The following is a 22955-nucleotide window of genomic DNA, read 5'->3' on the forward strand; positions in this document are numbered from 1 at the left end:
GGTTATTTTTTAAGAAACAAAACTGAACAGAGAAGCGTCTCTTGCTATTTATATTCAGTATTTTGTTTACAGCTAACAAGACATTGTAAATTTAACTAATCTCTATTGGGCATTTCTATTGGTTGAAAACATTTGCATGAGGTTGTCAGAGTGAAAATAAGAATAATATAAACAACTGCAATGAACCCAAAAGCAGAGGTCAGTTCGGTTTTACAAAAACATTCCAGCAAATAAACTCAGTGACTTAATTTAGAAGTTGCACAGGACAAAGCCCTGACCATGCTGTGGTCTTCTGTCTCAGTAATATCCTCAATGATACATCTGAACTCCCAACAGTATCCCAGTTTATTCACAGCGTAATCAGTTCAGGAGCCTGGGGGAGGCCTTTGACCAGAAGACAGTCCGACCACTTTCACAACACTGTAGCGAGTTATTGTGTAAAGTCCAATTTCAGGCAATTGTGGTATTCTACAGAAGTGAGTCTCTGAAGACCAAAATGGTCCAGCTATACAATACAAAGAAAAAGAATGTTTTTTATTCCGCTAGATACCCACAATTAATTTGAAACAAATAAAAATATAGGAAAGCATAAACCTTTTGAATTTCCATACAAGTGGTACAGCAGTGGCTGGAAGAGATTAAAACTGATGTTGAATTAGGGATCAAAACAGTGTAAATGTAAAAAAAAATCCTCTTTACTATAGATTTTTTTTGGCAATGTGGTGATCCTCTTCAAGTCCTGCTGTTTTGTTGGACTGGGCAGTGATAAGCTTAACAAATCAGATAGTTCAAAGCAAGCACACAGAGCAACCCACAGATCCAGCAAAGATCACGTAGTCAAACCAAGCGGTTCATTTTCCAGTGACTTGTTATTCAGATTATTCACATGTAGACCCTTATCTGCCAAAATGCATCTCTTTTTCTCTCTTAGAACAAATGTTACATTATTTTAGGTGGGAAATTGTGTTCGCAGTGCTGTCTGTGTATTTTCAGATTAAATGTCTTTAAGAGTACTATTAGGGTATTTACTATATTCACAGTGTGTATCATATATACACGCCATGTGTTCATAAAAAAGTGACAATGACAACAAAAATCTTAGAAATCTGAAAATGTGTACCAGAAAGATACAGAAATGATAGTGGCAGTTAACGTATATTATTAGACCATGCGCTTCAACAAGATCTTGACATATGGTGGCCAGACATGCTATTCATCTAACTCACCACAGTTATGACTCTTTTTAAGCAGCAATAGCCACTCCCTAGAAAGTACGCAGTCACTGAACTAATGCAAAACAATGTTGTCATGTCTGTGTTTACAGTCTGCCTGCTGATTCCTAAAGCAATTACACCAATCATCAGATTAATACCTAATATGTCTTCTCAGAAGCCATGTTTCAGCCAACCACCTGTTCTCGCCAGTCACGTGATACATGGCAAATGACTTCTTATTATTCAAGATGATCTTTTAATCTGTCCAGTGTCCATGTCCAAGTCTGCTGTAAAGCTTTTTCCCTGTTTGAAAAACCGTTGTGCGTAATGAGCCACGGTGCTAGATCAAAAGCAGAAAGTCCTGTGCCCAGCCCCTTAGTAGTCTGGTGTATGGTGCCATGTGAAATTAGCATTGTCTAGAGATGAAGAGAGAGTAAAGATCAATTAGAGAGTTTAGTCAACCTTAACCAAAGCTTTAGAAGAACTGCCAGCTCACCTAGCATGATCATTCAGCATCTGGAGCACAGTGTGGTGAAACAGGCACCAAATCTTGACCAGTGTTTAGCCTGACGCTCTCCACTCTGTGATTTGTTGAGTCACATGGGAGAAGGACAGGACCACCACCGTGACTGAAATGAACATAGTCTTCTCACGCTATCTCTGCATATTCAGCATCATATTCTTGTTTATTTAAGAGCTGCAATGAATATGGCTTGTTTTGAAATTTGCCCATGCAATAACAAAAGAAAGCTTCGTACTGCATGGCCTGTGTTTGGACAAATATTCAAAGGTGTGTGAAGTACTACAGCCCTGACACGTTAAGATGCTAAGCTGTGTTACAATTATACAATGCAACAGTTGAGGTGACACAGATAAGTGCCATCTGTGGTTTCATCTTTCCTATGTATGTCAAGTTCTGTGTTTATCCGCCAGATAAACATCTTTATGCACAGTAAGCAGTGTAAGTGGAAAGCATGTGGTCACTTGTCAGTGTCTCTAAATAAGCATTGAGTCAATTATTTTTATAAACACCTGAGATGCAGCGTATGTACGGAAACTAAAATGCTTATGAGAGTGAAATTGAGCTTAGAGTAAAGCAACAAATCATGAAACGTGGAAGGAAAAAAAGACGGAAAGGGGTTTGTATTAAAGTTGTATTGAAATTTTTATTCAATTCAGTATGCATGCAAAAGCAATCAGTCAGTCTTTTTGAATTACAGGTATGCAGTAAAGATTATGGAAACTGAACTATCAATGTCTGTGCTGCTTGCATGTATCTATCCTATCTATTCTATTCTACAGTGTCTACACTGCTTGCATGTATGTGTATGTGGGGGACAATTGAAAGTGGAACATTCCAGTGGGCACAAAATTACAAGCATACCGGGATGTCTGTTGTCAAATTTCAAAGCTTTTGTTTAGATCTGTTCTATGCATGTTGTAAAAGGACTTAGGAAACTTAAGTCTACTTAGGTCTACTCTGAGGTTTTCTCGCTCTTGCATGTCTGCCAAGAACACCGGAGAAGGCCAGTGATCTGTTTATGGAGGATGCGTGTTTGTGTGACCTGCAAGTGCAAGGCAGTGAATCATCTCATTTCTGTTTACTCTTTCACTGATTAATTTGCTATAGCACAAGCCTGGACAGTAGTTCAGCTGCAAGGTGAATTTATTAATGTGCACATTCCAGTACAATAATGTTTCAATAGTAACAGCTCATTCACAGGAGCTTCTATCAATCCATCCATTTTCTGTACGGCTTATCCTACACAGGGTCGCAGGAAACTTGGAGCCTTTCCCAAGGGGTTCAGATCATAAGATGGAGGACACTCTGGATAGGGTGCCAGTACATCGCAAGGCAGAATTACACACACACACATGCACACACTGCAGACAATATAGAGATGTCAGTCACCCTACAGTGCATATCTTTGGACTGAGGGAAGAAACTGGCAGAGGTGGGAATCAAACCCCTAACCCCAGATGTGCAAGGTAAATGTGCTAACTACTAAACACCCCGCACAAGAACTTGTGGTGGAAAATCTACATAATCTCAGGTTGATAATAAATGGAATAAACTGCTAAGTATGTAACCATTGATATGGTGAAAGTTTTTTGTAAAGACATGTTTATTTAGCGTTTATGATGCAGGCTACTTTTTTGTTGTTTGTGACTTGTACTATTATGTTTAGATATATGTCTATAAAGAATAAAAAGAACTGAAAAGAAAACTGTCCTGTACATTTTGCAGTGTTTTGACCAAAACTTGTAATGTAGGACATTCAAAACAACAAATGATTTTCTATTTGAGTTTCCACACAAGACTGATATGTTTGTCAAACCATGCAGTACAAAGGGAAACCATCTGAGCAAACATCGTACAATGCTCCACTGTATGGAAACTTATTAGACTCAATACGAACCTTATGGTAAAATGAATGGAAGATCTTTAACAGTGTAGTTAGAGGCAAGGGCAAAGAAACGTTGGAGTTACTGTTAGAACTCAGGGTTTGTTTTCTGTTTATTGATTTACTGATATAAAAGACCATAACTGCCCTCTTTTTCTATATATTATGAATGAGATGGGATTATTATGCTACTGTTAACCCTACTGGTAATGTTAGCTCTAAAGCATTAAAATAGAGTGGGCTTTTTCATTAAGCATTTGCGTGTTTGAATGTTGCATGAGTCCAGCTGCTGTCACAGAGTTCATTACACACTCTGGGTAATGACAAACAGATGTCAGCATCTGCAGTTGTAACATACACCATAATGCACCATAATGATACAGAGCTGTTATTGCTCTACACCAGAGGGGCATTTCAGCTAAATGCTTATGCTAAAATCTGTAAAAACTGTATGTGTGTGTATATATATTCACAAGTTCTTGTGAGGGGGGCTTGCAACTCTTGGGTTGGGGGTTTCATTTTCACCAATTCACACCCATTAACACACTATGGACAATTCTGAGATACCAGTCGGCCTACAAAATTTTTTTGTGGGCTAGGGAGGAACCCAGAGTACCCAGAGGAAACCTCAGAAGCACAGGGAGAACATAGGGACAATTAGGGATCCAACACTGTGGAAAACTGCATTTATCTTTATCAGGCACTGAAAAGTCTCCATTAATGATAATAAACTGGTAGGAATATGTCAAGTAAGATGCAAATCATAAAACTGTATCTGTCTAAACCAGCTGTGTTTTCAAGCATGTCTATTACACTGTCAGGGTAAATAGTTTCGGATTTAGGTTTGCAAGTAATCCAAGATAACCACTCGGCCATTGACCACCTTCATCAGTGCTGATTCTGTACTTTGATGCTTTTGCAAACTAGCAGGAAAAAAACATTGTGCTTCTTGTAAAAGGGCAGTTGGGTAAAAGGTTCTCCAAAACGTAAGGAAGAAAATGTGGTTTCTTAAGGACAGATGGATAGCTTAAGAAGTAATTCAGAGGATATTAAGTCAAGCACGAATATGTTTGGTCTATAGAAAATAAATGTACAGAGCTCTGTATGCCCAGAGTGACAAATTATGATATATTAAATGGGATTATGATGCCTTTTGTCCTAATGCAAAATAAAAAGGTGGGATATAAGTATTCTTCCTGTACAGGAAATGAGTAAGCAAATTCAGGTTAAACTAAACTAAATTAAACCAGTATTTGTATCTTATTATCTTTGACTCAACATTTCTGTGTTCAACAAGCATGACAGACAATGTGCATCATGGAAGCCCTACTAACCTTTATAGTTTTTGCAACAAGCTGTAAACCAGATGTTATCAGTCCTGATGCATACAGTAGATAAAAAATAATGTTAAATGGGACACAACGTCTCTGTTTGATTCAGATATAGTTAAGATGTGCATAATGCAGGACTGACTGATAATTCTAGTGTTCGGTTCAATGATACACTCAAAGATCAAAGATACCATCAAAACTGAAACAGCTATAATGTATGTTAACTGTAAAGATATGTTCCCTGATAAAGATACAGATACAGATAAGATAACAAAGACACATACAAGTCATATTTCTACAGGCTAATCTGTTCCACAGAAATGAATTTAGGATTATGTTTAAAGATTTTGAGAAGATGGTATGAAGTGGCAAGTTAAGGTTCTGAGACCATACTTGTCTACAGAATATTGGGAGCTTGAATAAAATATGCTGCGTCTAAATCATACGGCAGTTTGATGAGTCTGGAGGCTTATGTGATTTACATTATATGACTAAAATCTGAGCATCACACAGATATGTTGGTGTTTGAGTTTCAAAAAGGAATGTCTCCCAGCATAGTGGAAATCGGGATTAATTAACATTAAAAATTCATTCATTAATAGGCTGTACCTGGTTGCTTAATTATCATATGCTGCAGGAGATTTCATTTTTATTTCATGTATTTATGTGCAAGATATTGCAAAAAATCTAAGAAGAAACCAACTTTCTTTTTTGTCGACTTGCTTTCTGTTACAGGTTAAACTTTGCATTTGTAAATTAATTGATCATTCATTCATTCATTCATTCATTCATTCATTCAGAAACTGCATTACTGCATCAAGATTGCAATGGCTGGATTCACCTCGAATGGAGTGCCAGTATATCACACTCATTCACTACTAGGGGCAGTTAAGAGTAGCCAGTCCATCTACTGGCATATTCTGTAAGATAGCAGGAAACTAGGGAGACATAGACAAGGAGAGAACGTGTGAAACTCCACACAAACATGACCCTGAACTCAGAATGGGACGCTGGAGCTGTGAGGTGGCAGTACTAACCACTGCACCACTGGACTTCCCATTTGTATAACATAGGCATAAATATATGACATGGCAACATATGAGCATTTTACCTGAAACAATTCGATTTCCTTAATGATAAACACGAGCCTACGTCTTTAAGTCAATCTGCAATTGTGAGGTAGCTTTTTATGCATTTGGAAACAGAAGCAAATGTAAAATATTAGTTGCTACACTATCACTAAGTTCATACTAAGCTGCTCGGCAGCTAGTGTGATTAAACATGCATATGCAGAGAGCTTTATCATAAGCCTGCAATAATCTCTCTTACTCTGAAGAAGGAGGCCCATCATTTCTGGATTATTTAAAGATAACATCATCATAGATGAATCATCAGGGGATTCCCTCTCTATAACCACAGCATCCCTTTTATTTGTTACTGAAATAACAATGAAGCATCACTTTTAATTACAGTAATTCCATGCAAATCTGTTTAATGATGCAACTGCATTTATTTTTAGAATACTGTCTATACAATTTTCCTTTATTCTCAACGCCCAGTATGCATCCGTTGCTCCAATTTATATGCATATTCTTCCCTCACGTAACTACATGCCTTGTCTATTTAATATGTTCATATTTTCTTTCTATACTCTCTCTCTCTCTCTCTCTCTCTTATGTATGTGTAATATACTGGGGATAAAATCTTAATACAACGAATTTTAGTAAAAAGAAGTTGTTAGTGGAAGCTTACAGACTGCTCTCAGGGTGACAGTAAAGGAAAATGTAGATGTCTGTTATTTAGATTACTAGGAAAACAGCAAAATATCACAGAAGGTTACTCTAATTTAGCATAACAATGAAAGTAAATGATGTGGTGAAACCTACAACCAACCAATGTGGCTTGTCTGAGACGCTTAGTTATTTCATTGTGGTATACGGGTGCTGGCAATAATAAACCTAACCATTAAAGCATGACATGAAAGTTTACACAGCAAGCTAACCAGCAGGGTATTTAGCATCCTGGTTAGTCAGACTGGCTTTTTAATATGCTTTCATCTTATTGTTAATTATTCATTTTAAAATATATTATTCAGTAATTACTATGAATTATTCAGTAATGACTATGAATTATTCAGTAATTAAAGTGAAACTAATAAGATTTGTAGCATGTCCGGACGAATCGGACATCCTGGGAGTTTAATGGTTTAAAGTAGCTCGTGAATGGATTTACACTGAATGACTGTAGATCACAAACAGATGCTGTCACTACTGATGACATCATGGGCAAGACATAAACACCTTATAACAAATAAACACAAAAGAAACAACACTGGTAAAACAGCTTCACATACTACAGTTGCTTTACATTAAGAAATAAAGAATAGCAATGGGGTACAGCCAAGAATGTTTCAGAGGTGCCAGAAATAGTGGGTGAAAATTTGTTAAACAAGAATAGAAAAACTGCTTGCTGGCTACAGAAGGAATTTGCAAGCTGTGGTATCTGACAAAGAGGTTGTTAATAAGTACTTAGTAATGTCTCCAAACCTTTTCCTAGGCCACAACTGCTATTTATTTCCGATTTCTAAAATCCATCAAATATAAACTGTGCATTAACATTTACAGAACAATGATTTTTTTGTGTTTGGTTAGTTGGTTGATTGTTTTGTGACTTTGTGAAAACACAAAATATAGTACTTTTAAAAGCCCAAACTTTTGCATACATTATAAATGATGTACAACATTAATTGTAATTTTCTCTTTGTAATTTATTTGCATGCTTTACCTCTACTAATTTTGAAAATAAACACTGCTCAAACACTATATGGCCCAAAGTTTGTGGACACCTGGCCATCACATCCAAATTAGACCTTCACCAAACTGTGACCACAATGTTTTAATGTCTTGATTGTCTAGAATGTCCTTGTACACTGAAGCTTTATGATTTCCCATCAGTGGAACTAGGAGACCCAATCCTGTTTCATTATGACAATGTGCCTGTGTACAAAGTGAGCCCCATAAAGACATGGTTGCAAAGGCTAGTGTGGATGATCTCAAGTGTCCTGCACAGAGTCCTGACCTCAACCACCTGAACACCTTTGAGATGATAATTCTAACTGCGTGCCTGATTCATCAGACTCCTCAATGCTTGACCTCACTAATGCTCTCCTGTCTGAATGGGCAGAAATCCCCATAGTGATGGAAATCTCTGAAGACTAGAGATTATTATAACAGCAAAGGCAGACTGAGCATCTGGAATGGGATAAACAGACATATATGGGCGTGAGTGGTCAGGTCCACATCCTTTTGGCAATATAGTCTATTATTGCATATAAAACCATTAACAACAATTAGCTAAAATAACGTAAAATTGCCATTTAGCAACTACTGCCTATGCTTGTTGGCCTTTAACTTCACCGATACTTACCATTAGTTACAAAAATTGTGGTTTATTAGCCTGAAACCACAAAGGACCAGAAATGTAACTAATCAAAACATAACTAGTCAATAACTTATCACCCAGTCTTGGTCTCAGCCTTGATGGATCACACAGATTGGAACTGTGCTGTCCAAGGTCCTGAAGCCTGTGGGCACACAAGCCGAGGTCAGTACAGGGGCCCGTTATTTTGTTGTTGTTGTTGTTGCCAGTTAGAGTTCTTTTTAAAATGTGGCACAGAACAAAAATAACCATTGCTTAGTCAGCAAAGGAGGAATGTGTGAGCGTGCAAACTTCTAAGTAAACTTAATGTCCATAACAAGCTCACAGCTGCACCATAAATCCTACCTTAAAGCCATTTGCATCCCACCACAGAATCCCATAAAAAAGCTCACTAATCGTATAATGTATCAATGCTCCATGTTCTGCTGACAAAAGCACCATTTGCTTATAAAACATGGCTTCATTTCAGTCAGTGCCCTCACCCCCACCCTACTTCTGAACACTTTCTGGCAAATTGTTATAGTGAAATAGTCTATGTGGGAAATTCACCTCTCGTGACTGAAATCCAGCAGGGAAATATGGAAAGCATCACTTGGTGGATGTACTTGGGATAGTAAATCAGTGTTTATAAGCCTGAAACAGCTGGGTGTTATTACTGATATGACACATGCATTTCACATGTAAAAAAACACTGGAAAAAAAAGAACTCTAACAGCTCCAGCAAACCATATCCCTAATGACTTTAAGAGAAAAGGGAAAGAGGCTTTAAACTAGAGATCTGCATTGAGGGCCTGTAAGGTCTCATTCAATTAACAAAAGGAAATAGGAAATCTTTTTATTACAGAATTATATTTTTACTTACTTCATAAACACTTTTCATCAACATTGGCACAATAGAGGTTGAGTGTAAAGTTGACCATTGAAGTAGCATTGCTTGAAGACCAAGCAGTGACACTCTCACTAATCAGGGTTTAAAATGAAACATCCTTATGTACTGACCTACTGGAGGACTAAATTTATCATTTAGTGAAAGAGATGGATAACTGAACACGTTATTATTACTGAACAAAACAAGCTAAGCATCTAATTTTCTGCTTTCAGATCAAAACAAAACGAGAAATATAGCATTTTAGGCATATTTAGAAAAGTATTTTTATTAGTTAGAATGATATAAATAAACAATACTATTAAACAAAACATTTGTTGATATGAAAAATCCTTAAATTTTTAAGTTTGAAATTTAACTTGTATGTTGAACAGCAATAAATGCTGCTTTGAATGAGAAATTTGTGCACAGAATTGTCAAATACAAGATACATAAATACAAAGTTTCTTTACTGAGAAACCACTCAAAATAAGGTTTAAAAGGAGCCCTGTGCTTCCCCCATTTGCAAAAAAAAAGCGCATTTACAACTGACCTACAGTCAATGCGTGTCATCCAAAACCTGTGGAAAGAATGGAGCTTAGGCAGACCTACACACTGTACAAGAGTTTTAGAATAAGACAGAACATTTTACAAATGTCCATCTTTTTCATCATAAAAAATAAATAAATACATTTAGTGCATTTTCTCATCTCCTCCAAAAAGAGTGAAATGAAAAAGAACTCTTTAAATTAGCATGTACCAAACTCAGTTTGGTTCACTGTATTCATGTCAATCTTTTCTGCTCTCACAATGACTAAAAGACAGTCCAGCTATCTTTGATTTTGTTTCGCTTTGTTTAAAGAAATTTCGCATTAACCAACAAAAATCCCATTTATATAACTAACTAAGGCATGAAGCGGACCTTCGACTGCCCTTTCGTTCGTTTTTTTTTTTAACATTGTATTAATTGGGAGTTGCAAAATCAGTGCCAAATCTGCTCTAGGACTTCGACTTGCTAAACAGAACATAAGAAATATTTAGGTGAAAGTTTTAAGCAGTGGTTCTAAATCATGCAGATCTGAGAGGACTGTATAACATGTGTTTTACCTGCTTAATACACCTGCTTCAGCTCTGAAAAGGTTGATGGTTATCATACAGACACTGTTTATGTAGTGGCTGAACTGAGACTAAAACCATTATTTCAGCAATGCCAAACTCTGACCAGCCACTTACAGCAATTCCTCGAAGTTCCCCATATGTAACTACCCCAAGTGATTATCCGGTTACATATATTCAGAAGTGTGTTCCTAGATTTAATACTCACAAACAGATTTTTCACTCGGTTTGTTACTGCAAGTTTTGTACATAAGTATGGAAAGCAAGTGAAGTCCGTAATGAAGTAGCAATGCCATCTTAACCAACTGTGGCAGTTAATGTTAACATGCCAAAACTTTTATGACAAAAGTTAACAGTCTGATGTGCCCTTAATGATGTACAATATAAATCAATATTGAAAACAACGTCAGAAGTCAGTGATCTAAAATATAAGTGCTCAGTGGTTCTTGGTCATGTTGAAATTGTTCATAAGGTTGTAAAATGTGCATAAACCAGTTCAGTAGCAAAAATAAACAAAAGTCAGGTGCTCATTTTAAAAACACCAAAGTAAGTCCCCTCTGGCTCTGGATCCAACAACCATGAATTGGACACGTTGACAAAAAGGCCGTCGCTTTGTCCCAACCGGACACTTCTTCCTTGTTGCACACAGTACATGTTGTAGTTTGGGTCACTCCAGTTGAACGTCCCGCCGCTCTTTGAAAGCAGCACAGGTTTGAGTTTCGACTGGGTGTGACTCTCATGGAAAATATACTGAATCAGTTGGACGTTGCTAACATCCTGCTTCTTAGAGGCATGGTCAGGGGCATACCGGAAACAGGTCTTGGCATACACGTAATACAATCCTTGTTCCTCCATCACGAATCGTCCATCGTGGTATTTGACCTTCGTCAGCGTGCCATGAAACTGGTTCCAATGGATAGTCGTCACAACCTTGGAGTCGGCTGCGAATTCAATTTATGAACAGGTTAAAAATTTACATCAGTGCAACAGACGATAAGATCTAGCTGAAATGTAGTGTTTACTTACTGCTTGCAAAGTCCATGGGGGTCTTGACAGGGAGGTGTGCTACGGGTGTTTGATCTTTTTTTCGGGACCTTTCCTTTTTCTTGATGTCTCTGAACGCATCAGCGATTATGGGTTCAGAATGAACTTCCTAAAGAAGAACAGAATAAAAATGCATGGAACTTTTGGAAAAAACGCAGGAAGAATATGAGAGCAATCTGACATGGAGCCTGGTTTTAGACATTTCATAAGCATGAAGAGCAGAACTATAATTAAGACAGAGAACTGGAATCAGAATCACCATTATTGAAAAACAGCAGAAATAAGCTTTAGATGGAATCTACAGAACCACTGAAGACATTCCCATCTGTACGTATATAAATGTTCATGGTGCTTGATGGTCAAGATCATTATAAACATCAAGCATAATGTTAACTGGGATTACTGTAAAACTAAAGCCTCGTTTGTTGCAGTGTTAATATGCAAATTCTGTAGTTATTTCTACACATGGCAAGTACCGGTTAAGTAAGTACTGTGGAATAAAAACTTGCTTTTCACACAGCAGGGCCAAAAAAACTGCAGGAATGATAATAGATAAGTTTAGAGTGTTATTTAGATAAAAAAAAAAAGTTTTATCCAAATAATTGATTGAGATAGAAATTATATGATTATTCAATCAAACCAGAAATTTTACAATGTCTAGTTTCTCTCAGTTCTAGCAGTGATTTCAATTCACTGATTTCTACAACACAACCCAGATTTGACTAATACCATGATTGTGAATTTAGTATAAATAAATGACACTGTGAAAAAAATCTAATTGCAGAAGACAAATGCAATTAGTAATATTTCATATATACAAAGGTTACGGGCTAAATGCCGATTTAGCTACAGCGAGTGTTGTGTGTGTGTGTGTGATGGAAAAGGATAGTATGCGGTCCCATTTGGCTTGTGACTGAATTGTAATCATTTCCTGTAAGTTTGCGTGTTAATGAGGCTGGCTCTGGCCTTTGTTATGATGTCTCTTGGAGAAAACAAATGTCAAAAAGCACCAAAGCGTACGTGAAAACATGCAGAGCGTGTGCTTGGTGTTTACCATGGAAGACGGCTAATAGTGCGCCTTTGCCTTTACAAATATGGAAACAATGTTGAGATTTTCCGCATGAATGACTTTATTAAACATCAGATGGCAGGGAGGGATGAAAGAAATCTTGTTTTCTGTGAGTCCTAAAGTTTAGAGTGCAATCTAAACCATTTTGAAAGTTTGTTTTAATTCACGACCACTACCTACATCATCTGTTGTCTATGTGTGATTTCTGTAGACAGATATTTCAACATGGTTCCCTGCGCTGAGAGGACTGAAAACCCTGTTTACGCAAAATGCATTTATAACCGAAGTTCAAGAGCAGCTGTTAGGACACTCTGTCTTTTTCTGAGCACGGAATTTGTATTTGCATTACCAACAAATGCAGCTTAAAAGGAACGTTAAAAGTATATATATATTATAAGGTAACTTAAAAGTAACCTTAGTTTCTGCTTTAATCATCCATAGACCTAAAGAACCAACTAACTGGACTTGGATGTAGAACGGTTGCAGTTTTGTAATTTCAAACTCTACATTAATACATTTCAAATGTTTAGAAATGTAATCCATCAACTGTCCTAGGCTTTCATTAAGTTTCGACTAAACAGGTTTCCTTTTTTTGGAAACGTGTTAGATCACCAGTGTGATCTAGGTGAGATAAAGATGGCACATTCCTGTAACTTAATCTTAGAAGGGTGTTTAGCTAAGGAATGCTACAGTTTTTTTGGCTTGGGTGTTTGGCACATAGCCAAAGTTCAGTGTCACATACACTCTCTTAAAACAAGGTTGAAACTGAGAATAGTTGAACTGAGAATAGTTTATATAGAAAGATTAAGAAAATTGTGCATCCATATCTGTGTAAAAAATAGGTTTTTAAATTCAGGAAAGACACTTACACGGCTAAGCAGGATATATATATATATGTGCATTTCAAATATGATTATACTTGTTGAATTTGTTGTTTTGCATTTATTAGACAGCTATGATGAAAACTGGTACGTTAACATCAAATGTATTCAACATTTTTTTTTGTTGCTTAGAAGACAAAGATAAAGCTCAAGAAAATTTCATAAAATTTTATACATAGATTATTACATTATAAATCATATATATCTTATTGGCTTGGTTTTTTTTATAGCGTTAGCTTCATTTTTGGTCTTAAATTAATAAACCATGTGTATCAGCTACTACTGGGTTAAAACCGCCAGATGCACTAATGCACTGCTAATTACTTTGGATTACTGCATTTATTTTAAAAGTAACATGATTTGGTTTTCCCAGGGGCTGCAGTTTTCTGCATAAAATGTTTCATTTATTATTAAAATGTATTTCTGCATATGTTGTGCCCATTTATATTATATAGTTTATGAAAACAGTACAAAGCCTTAGAGTACACATCTTATAGAACTTGTATGTCCAGATCGACTTTGTTCATGCTGAAATGTTCTTCAGTGGCCACTTTTTCCATGTATGGATTCATAGATGTTTGATTTCTAGACTTTGTATGGTGAAACAAATAGAAAAAATTCAAATGAGAATATTTCAATTCAATATGTTTTTTATATGAATGACAGTGTGTGCAAAAGAAAAACAAACCAAAATAATCCCTTCTTTTCACATTTTCTTTTCAAAAATGAAAACAGAATGAAGTTTTAGTTCAAGTGTTTCCAGTGAAACCTGTTGGAAGTGAATGGTACTGCACTAAAGCAGACCTGCCAGGAAATTATTCAGATTTCAGTAAATACCACCTTTAACGATGTTGACTGTTGTAAAACATTACAGTCAGTTTTGCTGTTAATAAACTGATGGGGTGATGAATGAAATTTGGAAAAGCTGCACCAAAATCCACAGCTACAGTATCAAACATCAGCCATTCACAACTGAGTTCAAATACTCTTCTATTCCTCTACAGAAGAGTACAAGATGCCAAATGGTTCTGAAGTATAATACTATGTTTTTTTTCCAAATAGTAAAGCTATCATTCCACAGTAAACACGACAACTTCAATGGTGATTAAAAGCTTTGATTAGCCATCTTCTCTGCAGCGTTCTGGATGCTGTTCAGCTATGACCGTAAGAGTTTGGGCGGCCCACAAACAAAAAGCAGGCCACTATATACAACTTTGGACCGCACTTGAGAAACAAAAAACAGAATGAGACGTTGAGGAGTTAAACACTGGCTTTTTAGTTTTTCTTAGAAGAAACGTCGGAGACTATGCAAACTCTCAAGCTGACAGTTCATAGTGAAAAGAGCATGACCAAGAAACTCATTGCTCAAATGCTTATAAACATAATGAGATAATAAACTACTATTCCCAGGCCGTGTGGGTGGTTTGAGTCAGTGCTACTACGGGCCAAAAATCTATCAAATTATATCGAGAGTGTCATAAATACAAACTACAAAAAAAGTAACCTCTAACATTTTTACTGTTGGCCATGCTGCACCTGCACTGACGATTAGTGTTAGTGATTATGAGGTCCATTACCAAAGCCACATGCAACGCATTACATTTCATCCCATCAGTCATTGAGAAGGAATGAGAAGCAGCAGCGAGGACAGAAGCACTGACATGCACCTCATAAGTTCCTGTTTCGAAACCAACCCCAGGTTATGTAAACATACCCCATGTTATAAATCTGCATGAGGAGACGGATGACATGCGTGTTAATTCCTCATGGTGGTTATCCTGACAGACAGCAGGCCCAAGCTCTCTGGCTTGACCTTTACACAGGCAGCCCCAACCACCACAGTTAAGGAAATGGTTTACAGCAGCTGCGGTATGTAGCTCAATGTTTATCTTCTGCTTTAAACAAATTATGAGAAAACAGTGGCTCCGAGCCCGTGCGAGAGCAGCAAGAATATCCTTGATGTCAACAAAAGAGGAGCATTATTTCTACCAAGTTAAATACCATTATATGATCATTTTAAGTTTACTTGGAATTCAAGAGCACTAGAGTTACATGGAATTGACTCGTAAGCAGACTCGAGGAGAACTTAACACCGAAGCTGCAGAGCACCAAATAAAGATAAGAGCCCCTTTTGTGTAAGAAGTAACTCTTCCGTGGCGTAATCAGTAACACAGCAGTTAAATCTCAACACACAGACACTCACCTCTATAGGCTGAGCTGAAGGAAGGTCGACCTGAAAAATAACAAACAAGATTCAGTCCTGCATCTGTATTCAATCACTTGCTTGTAAAATGGCTTATAAAATGACTCAATACGGGGCAGTTGCATACTTCGTAATTTGTATGAACTTATAAAGCAGACGTTTTGTTTACAGGGTAAACCTGAGACAGATGTGTAGATATCTGAAAGTATGCACTGATGGATCTCAGGATATTTAACCAAACAATTACATTTCTAATGGAAGCACAGGTTATTTTCCCGTCTATTCTGAGAAAGCAACATGACTACAAATTCGTTTTCACACCAGGGCGCATTTAATTGCTGTGATTAAAAATATGCGAGCCAAAGCATGCTCACTATACAGGTGACAGTGTCCGTGACTCATTCCATTATACGTGCAGGTGAAACTGCAATTTGACTAACATAAGAGTGATGTATGCAGATTAGTATTTGTTATGATACAACTGATCAAATTCAACATTTTCTTGTGCCACTGACTCTCCCATTTCCTGGATATTACAAGAATGGAGAGAAGTAACTTCTATCCATAGAAAGAAAAAAGGAAAAAAAAAATCAGCAGTTTTCTTCATCTGATTTTCTCCCTGCATCCGTTTTTTCCAAAGCCAATCTGAACTTTTTTTTGCCAAGTACAACTGAAATTCATCTTGTGTCTGTTCTTTGGGCTCTACCACAGGACATAAAAGCCTCTCACACACTTACACACTAGTATTCATGCCAAAGCCTCACAACACAGGATTCACAGTAAAGACTCATAAACAAGGGAATCTGGCTTCGATGAAGATTTCTATCATGTTGTGATGCCTGTGTTTGTGTGTGTTAAATGAATGATCAGTTCAACCTTAAACCCCTAAATAAGCAAATGAGAGCTGGGAAGATCTCGAACATGTTTACTTTACAAATCCTGCTTTCTGTCCGGGGATGAAAAGCTCAATGCAAACAAAAGAGCTTTTGTCCAGATTTATGCATGTTAGGTTTAAGGGTCAATTAAGTCATCCTCAAGCATGAAATTCTCTCTTTCTCTCTCTCTCTCTCTCTCTGTATGTGTGTGTGTGTAAGCAGACTGTTTAAAGCAATGTGATTTCCCAACCTTTCCTATCTTACACCAGCATCCTTTAGCACTATGAAAGCACAGCAGCCTCCAAGCATGAGAAATCAGAGCGGAGAGACACCTCTGGCTTTTTAAAATCACACAGAAACCTTTGAACAGCTCCGAGCTGTGAGCTAGCACACTGAGAAACACCGCTAAACACCGCCAGATGCGATTATCGAGTCGGAAAATCAAGCTCGTGCTCTTGTGCGCGTGCCAAAACACAAACCAGTGAGGCGACATGCTGCGGGATCTAGCGTTGTGAAAGTTGTTGTTGTTGTTTTTTTTTTGGTGTTTTTTCTTTTCGAAGAACTTTAACAGCGCGAACACGTTGCTTGAAGATGAACTTCAAAAAAGGGCGTCTAAAAGCGACACATACAGGCTGAGATAAGCCCCAACCGCCATTTCCAGCTCTGCAGTCACGCGCTGCGATTTACAGCGGACACGCAGGTAAAGAAAAGAAGAAGAAGAAAAAACCGAAACCGCGCGCGCAGTGAAACTTACAGCACTTGTGCACTAATCTCGAACTTTTTCTAGCAGTTCGTACTTTTGAAGAAAAAACACACACACACACACACACAGAAACAACTTCAAGGTCGCACTGAGCTCACGCGCGTCACGGGCATGCTCGTGCTGTAATCGTGCCAGTGTGTAGCAGAGAAAGTGTGCTTTCGCATGGCTCACCTCGCGGAGATAACCGGTCAAGTGCAGCAAAATGGTGACACTGGACGCGACCTGCAGCAGTCCCATCACGGCCAGCGTGCCGAAAATCAGGGGCTTATGGGCGCTTTGGGTCGGTTGCTGGAAGCGCGATCCCCCGTGCTCCATGTCCATATGGTTCCGCAGGTAACCGCGATAATCATTAGCTGCCATGAGCGCGCACTTCTAATAGTCTCCTCGGTGCAGGAAGTCAGTAATGTGCGCGGATTGCTATATAAACGGTGGGTGGGCAAAGCGGCCGCGCTGCCGTTCAGAGACTCAGCCAATCAGATAATAGCGGACTAGGGAACCGTCTCGCGCACCAGCGGCAGAGCAGTCACTTTACAGCCCAGGGACTTCTTAATGGACTTTTGCACTTAGAACGACACCAAAATATATAACTCTCCTTGACACTGCAATGGTACCCACAAGAACACATCTATTCTACCTGTAGTGTGTATATTATTTTCTATGTAACTTTAAACTGACTTGAAGGGCCACTGATGTATATTTAATTAGCTTTCACTTGGTAAGGTACTCTTTATGCATCATGGCAGGTAGAAGATACACTCTAAAGGTACCAAATATATAACCATGAGGATACAAAGAAGGGTACCTTCAAGGGTTTCTCAAGTTTTCTCCGTAAAAGATACACTCTATAAGGGTACATTTAATAGTTCCATCTCAGAGATGTTGAATGGTTCGGTTTAGTACTCTTTCTCTCAGATTGTAGAGTTGCAATATTAAATACTGTTTATTACAATAAATGCAAATGACACTGTCTTTGTTATGCGTTTTGCAGGTTTTAGTATGTATTAGTGTTAACAGTTAATAAAATGAACACCCCTAATGTTAGGGCTGTTAAGAAAAAAAAAGGAACTAAACTGTAGCATTCCCTGTCTCTCTCAAATGGACACCTTTCAATCCTCTAGTATATATCGTTTACAGAGAAAGTGCATATTGTGAATCTTGAAATGTTACAATAAGAATGTAATTACAGTCCAAGTACGGACCTTAAGTCTTAATCTAAATATAAACTATATCAGCATTTCCAGCTGAAAGACATATATATTACAGTTACAAAAGGTAATGGTACCAAACCAAAAAGAAGGGAAGATTTTAAGAGTATGATTTGACGGCACAATTATTTTGTGTGGCATCACTAAAGCTACATTCACACTGCAAGCCTAGGTGTTCAATTGTGATTTACTGAACTGGCATCCTATTTAGTGTGTAATTCTGCTTTACAGCCATTGAATAGACCCCTGATCCATTGTGAAACTGACCATTAAAGGCCCCCACCCCTAATAAAAACATGTCAGAAGGTGAAATGGCTACTGTAAATTGTCTCTTGACATAAATGTGTGTGTGAACTGACATACCATCTGGGGTGAATTCCCAGGACAGGCTCTAGATCCGCTGTGACACTGACCAGGATGAAACCGTTAATGAGGATTAATGAATGAATCAAATCAATGACGATCAATTTCATTTTGTCTATATTATCTTTTTTTAAAGTGGCCTTCATCCAGCGCAGCTTTGAATACTGGCACATAATACACATTTTGGTATTAATTAACACAAATCGATTTAAATGAACACAGGTGAATCTTCATATGTCTGTTCGTATTGAAAGTGCTCAGTGATTGCACATATGGAAAGAGTCAGCGAGATAACCTGTCTTGTTTTACTCTGTTTTGTGGGTACTGCCAGAAATCACAACAATGAAAATCAAAAGAAACACTGTGATCGACTGGCGTCTGATTCAGGGTGTGTCCCTGCCTCAGGCCTGGTGTAGCTGGAATAGGCTCTGGATCCAGGACTAATTCTGACCGGGATAATGCAGTTACTGAAGATGAGTGAATAACTGAGAAACACAGATACCATTTTCTTTTTCCCATTTTACAAATAATTTAATCAGATTCAGCATTTCCAATGTAAAGTATCGGTCAGTATTGTGTTTGTGTGTTCACGCTGTCATAAAGAAAAAAATATACATTGGAAACAAATATCTGATTTTGATCCACTTGTGAATGAAACTTCCCTGAATGATGCTGGATTTAGAGGCTTGCGGGATATCTTCATTTCTCTGTGTGGGGCAGAATGATTAAGCAGGTGTTGCAATGGTGCAGCGTTAATTGCAATTCAGTTGCCTTTGGACAAATGATGAGACATGATGAAGTCATTTGAACAAACCCTGGGGGTGGACACAGTAACGGAAATACCTAACAACATATTGCTTTATAAGGAGTGGGGTCACTCAGTGCCTTCATCCTGCCTACCGCTTTACTTGTTTTTCCTTTAAGAAGATAAACCCCCAGGTCTTTGAGGCATCAAGGAAGTATGTTAGAGTCTATTGCAAAACATACAGTAAAGGTAATACATTGTGCAGATCTGGTGATTAGAGAGTCTCTGGAAGATATACGAGTCCATTAACCGTGTTCAGACATCCAGGTTTGAATTTTTTTGCAGCGTCTATTTGGGAATTTCCTTCTTTGTACACAATATCATTAAGAAACTGTTGCATAAAGTGCACCTGGCCTTGTAAATTGCCTCATATCCTTTGGCTGTCATAAAGCCAGGCTGAGAAATTACTTGAGCTAATGACTCCCAAAAGATGGCTATCCATACAATTATACAACCCCCAACCTGTTAAACATTTAGCAACAAACATTGTGGATTTGGTTTTCTTGAAATGTAAACACATCTGAAAGTAGGAAAATTGGTGAAAGTCAACTCATCAGACCATATTCCATTTTTCCATTGCTCAGGGGTCCAGGTTTTGTGCTGCTTACACCAAGTTCTGTGTGTTTGTGTGTGGGCCTTGGATACCAAGCAGTTTCCGAATGGCAGCTCAGTCATAAATCTCAGTTTTGTGAAGCTCACCACATAGTTGTTCTTTAATTGTTTCAACAAAGTGCTGATCCAATCCTATGGTAATTACGCTCTGTTGCATTTTCATTGTGTTTCACAACTATCACATTGTCATTAAGCTTCAGTTCCACTGAGCTGCAGTATGTTTCTGCTTGGCTTACCTTGGAGTGAATTTTGGCATAGTTCCTTTTAACACATTGCATGATTTGGTGCAAGATGTGATGAACAGAGGCGCTCTGACGCAATTCGAGCACAAGCTTTTCGGGCACTTTGCATTTTTAGTTGCCTCATGATGTTTTTTTTTTTTTTGTTTTTTTTAAGTCCCTATTTTATGTGGCGTTAGTTATTTTGTCCACCCCACCCTGCAGTGGTGTGTCTTATTTGGAGTGTTAAATGGCATTATGAATTTTTTTCCTCTAAAATCATGTGTGTGTTTTACTAACGTGTTACAGTTGACATTCCTGCCAAGGAAAATAAAGTCTGATTGTAGTCTATGCCTCCAATCTTTTGTGGCAACAGTAATATTTCCACAGGAAATGCATTTATCCATTATCCAAAAATAGAACCATATGAGCATGTTCGAGTAAGATGCTGTAGGACGGAGTGCAGTTCATGTCTAAATGATAATCATTTACAGATGTTGGTCATATAGTTGATGTGCATCAAGTGAGCAGCTGAGGTTAATATCACAAATTCATGTTAAATATCACACACTGGCTTTGCTGTCACAGCTCATGTGTTTCGTAGTGGTAACTCAAATGTATTTCAAAATTCAGATTTTTATAAAGTTCCTCTAGTGACAGCAGAGTCAAAGTGCATTTGCGTAATTTCGAAGTGTCAAAAGAGTTCATGGGTAAAACTTGGCCTTTATGTTTTCATTCTAAATCCTGCAACCTCACTGCTCTGAAATCATTTAGTTTGCAGCCATTAAATTAGCTTCTTTCCCCCCCCCAGAACCACAACTCTCACTCTGGTTACACACTCTGTCATATTAGGCTACATTTGTAATTGCATTTTGGCAAAGCAGATCCGTGTTGACTGTCAGTTCACCTGCATTCTTTTAAAGGACGAAGTCTTCGCTCGAGACCAGCACTCTCTCTGACCTTTTGAACTCATCTGGGCAGCCAGGCGCTGTGGTGCTGTTATCCCACAATGCTCCACATTCACTCTGGAGTCATTAATATACCGTGAGAACCCCTTTTTTTTTGCAGTGGCTTTCTCGTGCCTTCAGCGATTTTCCGCAGAGTGCAGGCGCTAGGGCTGCGGCAGGAAGGTTTGGGTGGTATTTATACCCTTTTGTTTTGCCATGTGAGCTGTTCTTGCCCAAGCCAGGAGGTAGTTGAACAAGCTGAACCCAATGCTCCATCAGAATATGAACGGCAGCCAAAACCATACAGTGTCAAGAGCAAAGCAGCCGAAACCACTGGCAGGCACTTTTCTGCGTGCTGAGCCGGCCACGGGAGGGTATTATTAGCTCTCCTGTGAGCACAGAACTGTACGCACAGGATGAGAGCGAGCAAGTGCCAGAGCCCTCTGCATGTTTCACAGACTGTGGAGTCACCATGAGAGTGTTTTTTCTGCCTCTAGACTCCATGTGGCTGCCCTGCTGTATTTCAAGCCAACCACGTTTTTTGCATAAGTTTCATGATATTTCAGCACTTCGTGATGGACAGGAAGTAGGCCATGAATTATTAACACCCCTGGCTTCAACTAAACCTCAGTAAGGGAATATGTCTGTTGTAATAATGCCCAAAGAGATTTGTCTTTCAGACTTGTAAAGTTCTAGATTTCACTCTCCCATGCGCAATAACACTTGTGGTTATAGCTAACAATCCTGGTTATAACCATGTTACGAACTGGTAATGAATGTCAAATGGAATACTGTTACAGTTTAGAAAGCAAGACAGGGACATAAAAGAGCACACTGTTGTCTTTCCCTTCTCTCCCACATCCTGTGTGGCGCTTCCATCCCAGAGCAGGAAAAGAGCTTCTCCATCGTTCCTCCTCCTACCGCCCTCTCATTCACACACCAAAACACAAGAGGTCTTGAGGAGAACACGTATGGGTGTGTGTGTGTGTGTGTGTGTGTGTAAAGCACAACTCCTTGTGCTGGCCTTTGTACTTTAGACCTTTGCGAACTTATTACATAGCAACTCACATAGCAACAAGTGTGTTTACAAAGAACCCCATCTGCTTAGATGTTGCTCATGCGACACACAAAGGGGAGTCTGTGGTTTTAGCCTAAGCCCAAATTTTAAGAGATCATTTATGAGCTAGGTTTTGACCACACAATGCCCAAAGATCAGGATAAGCGTAGAACTAGGCTGAGACTGAGATGACCAAAAAAAAAAAAAATTAATGATTACAACAGGCATTAATATTTTGCGCGATGACGGATGAGCTGCAGCCGAAAATTTCTCCAACCCCACTTCCTGATAGGAATTCCTAACGCATGCATTACGAAACACAAACTTGTGTCAGCATGCTAAGGACCAGCCCACTTTCACTGTCAACAAGCTAAAAAAGGCACAAACAGTCCCCTGCACAACCTTTTACTTTGATATGTGATCCATTTGTTTATGACCTGAAGTATGCAGATCAAATAAATACTTGGCTGCGAAAGCTCTAACATGTAGAAAGTGTTTTTAATCTGCTCTTAGGAATGTGTCGTGGATTCCAGCAGTGCTCTGA

The 22955-nt window shown here is 38.3% G+C and overlaps 1 protein-coding gene across 2 annotated transcripts; it reads right to left on the reverse strand.

The window, feature by feature from the left end:
* Window positions 1-9267: 9267 nt before the first annotated feature.
* On the reverse strand, window positions 9268-18016 carry tnfsf11 (TNF superfamily member 11). Of its 2 annotated transcripts, XM_058393168.1 has the most exons (4): window positions 17376-17812; window positions 15567-15596; window positions 11396-11522; window positions 9270-11310 (listed from the first exon to the last, which is right to left on the reverse strand). In XM_058393168.1, the coding sequence occupies exons 1-4, from the start codon at window positions 17562-17564 to the stop codon at window positions 10889-10891; spliced, it is 768 nt and encodes a 255-aa protein (XP_058249151.1). In that variant the 5' UTR covers window positions 17565-17812; the 3' UTR covers window positions 9270-10888. The 2 variants fall into 2 exon arrangements, with proteins under 2 accessions (XP_058249152.1, XP_058249151.1); XM_058393169.1 differs by lacking the exon at window positions 15567-15596 and having other exon boundaries at window positions 9268-11310; window positions 17376-18016.
* Window positions 18017-22955: the final 4939 nt, after the last annotated feature.

Source organism: Hemibagrus wyckioides, linkage group LG06, assembly GCF_019097595.1.
Source record: "Hemibagrus wyckioides isolate EC202008001 linkage group LG06, SWU_Hwy_1.0, whole genome shotgun sequence".
Lineage (NCBI taxonomy): Eukaryota > Metazoa > Chordata > Actinopteri > Siluriformes > Bagridae > Hemibagrus > Hemibagrus wyckioides.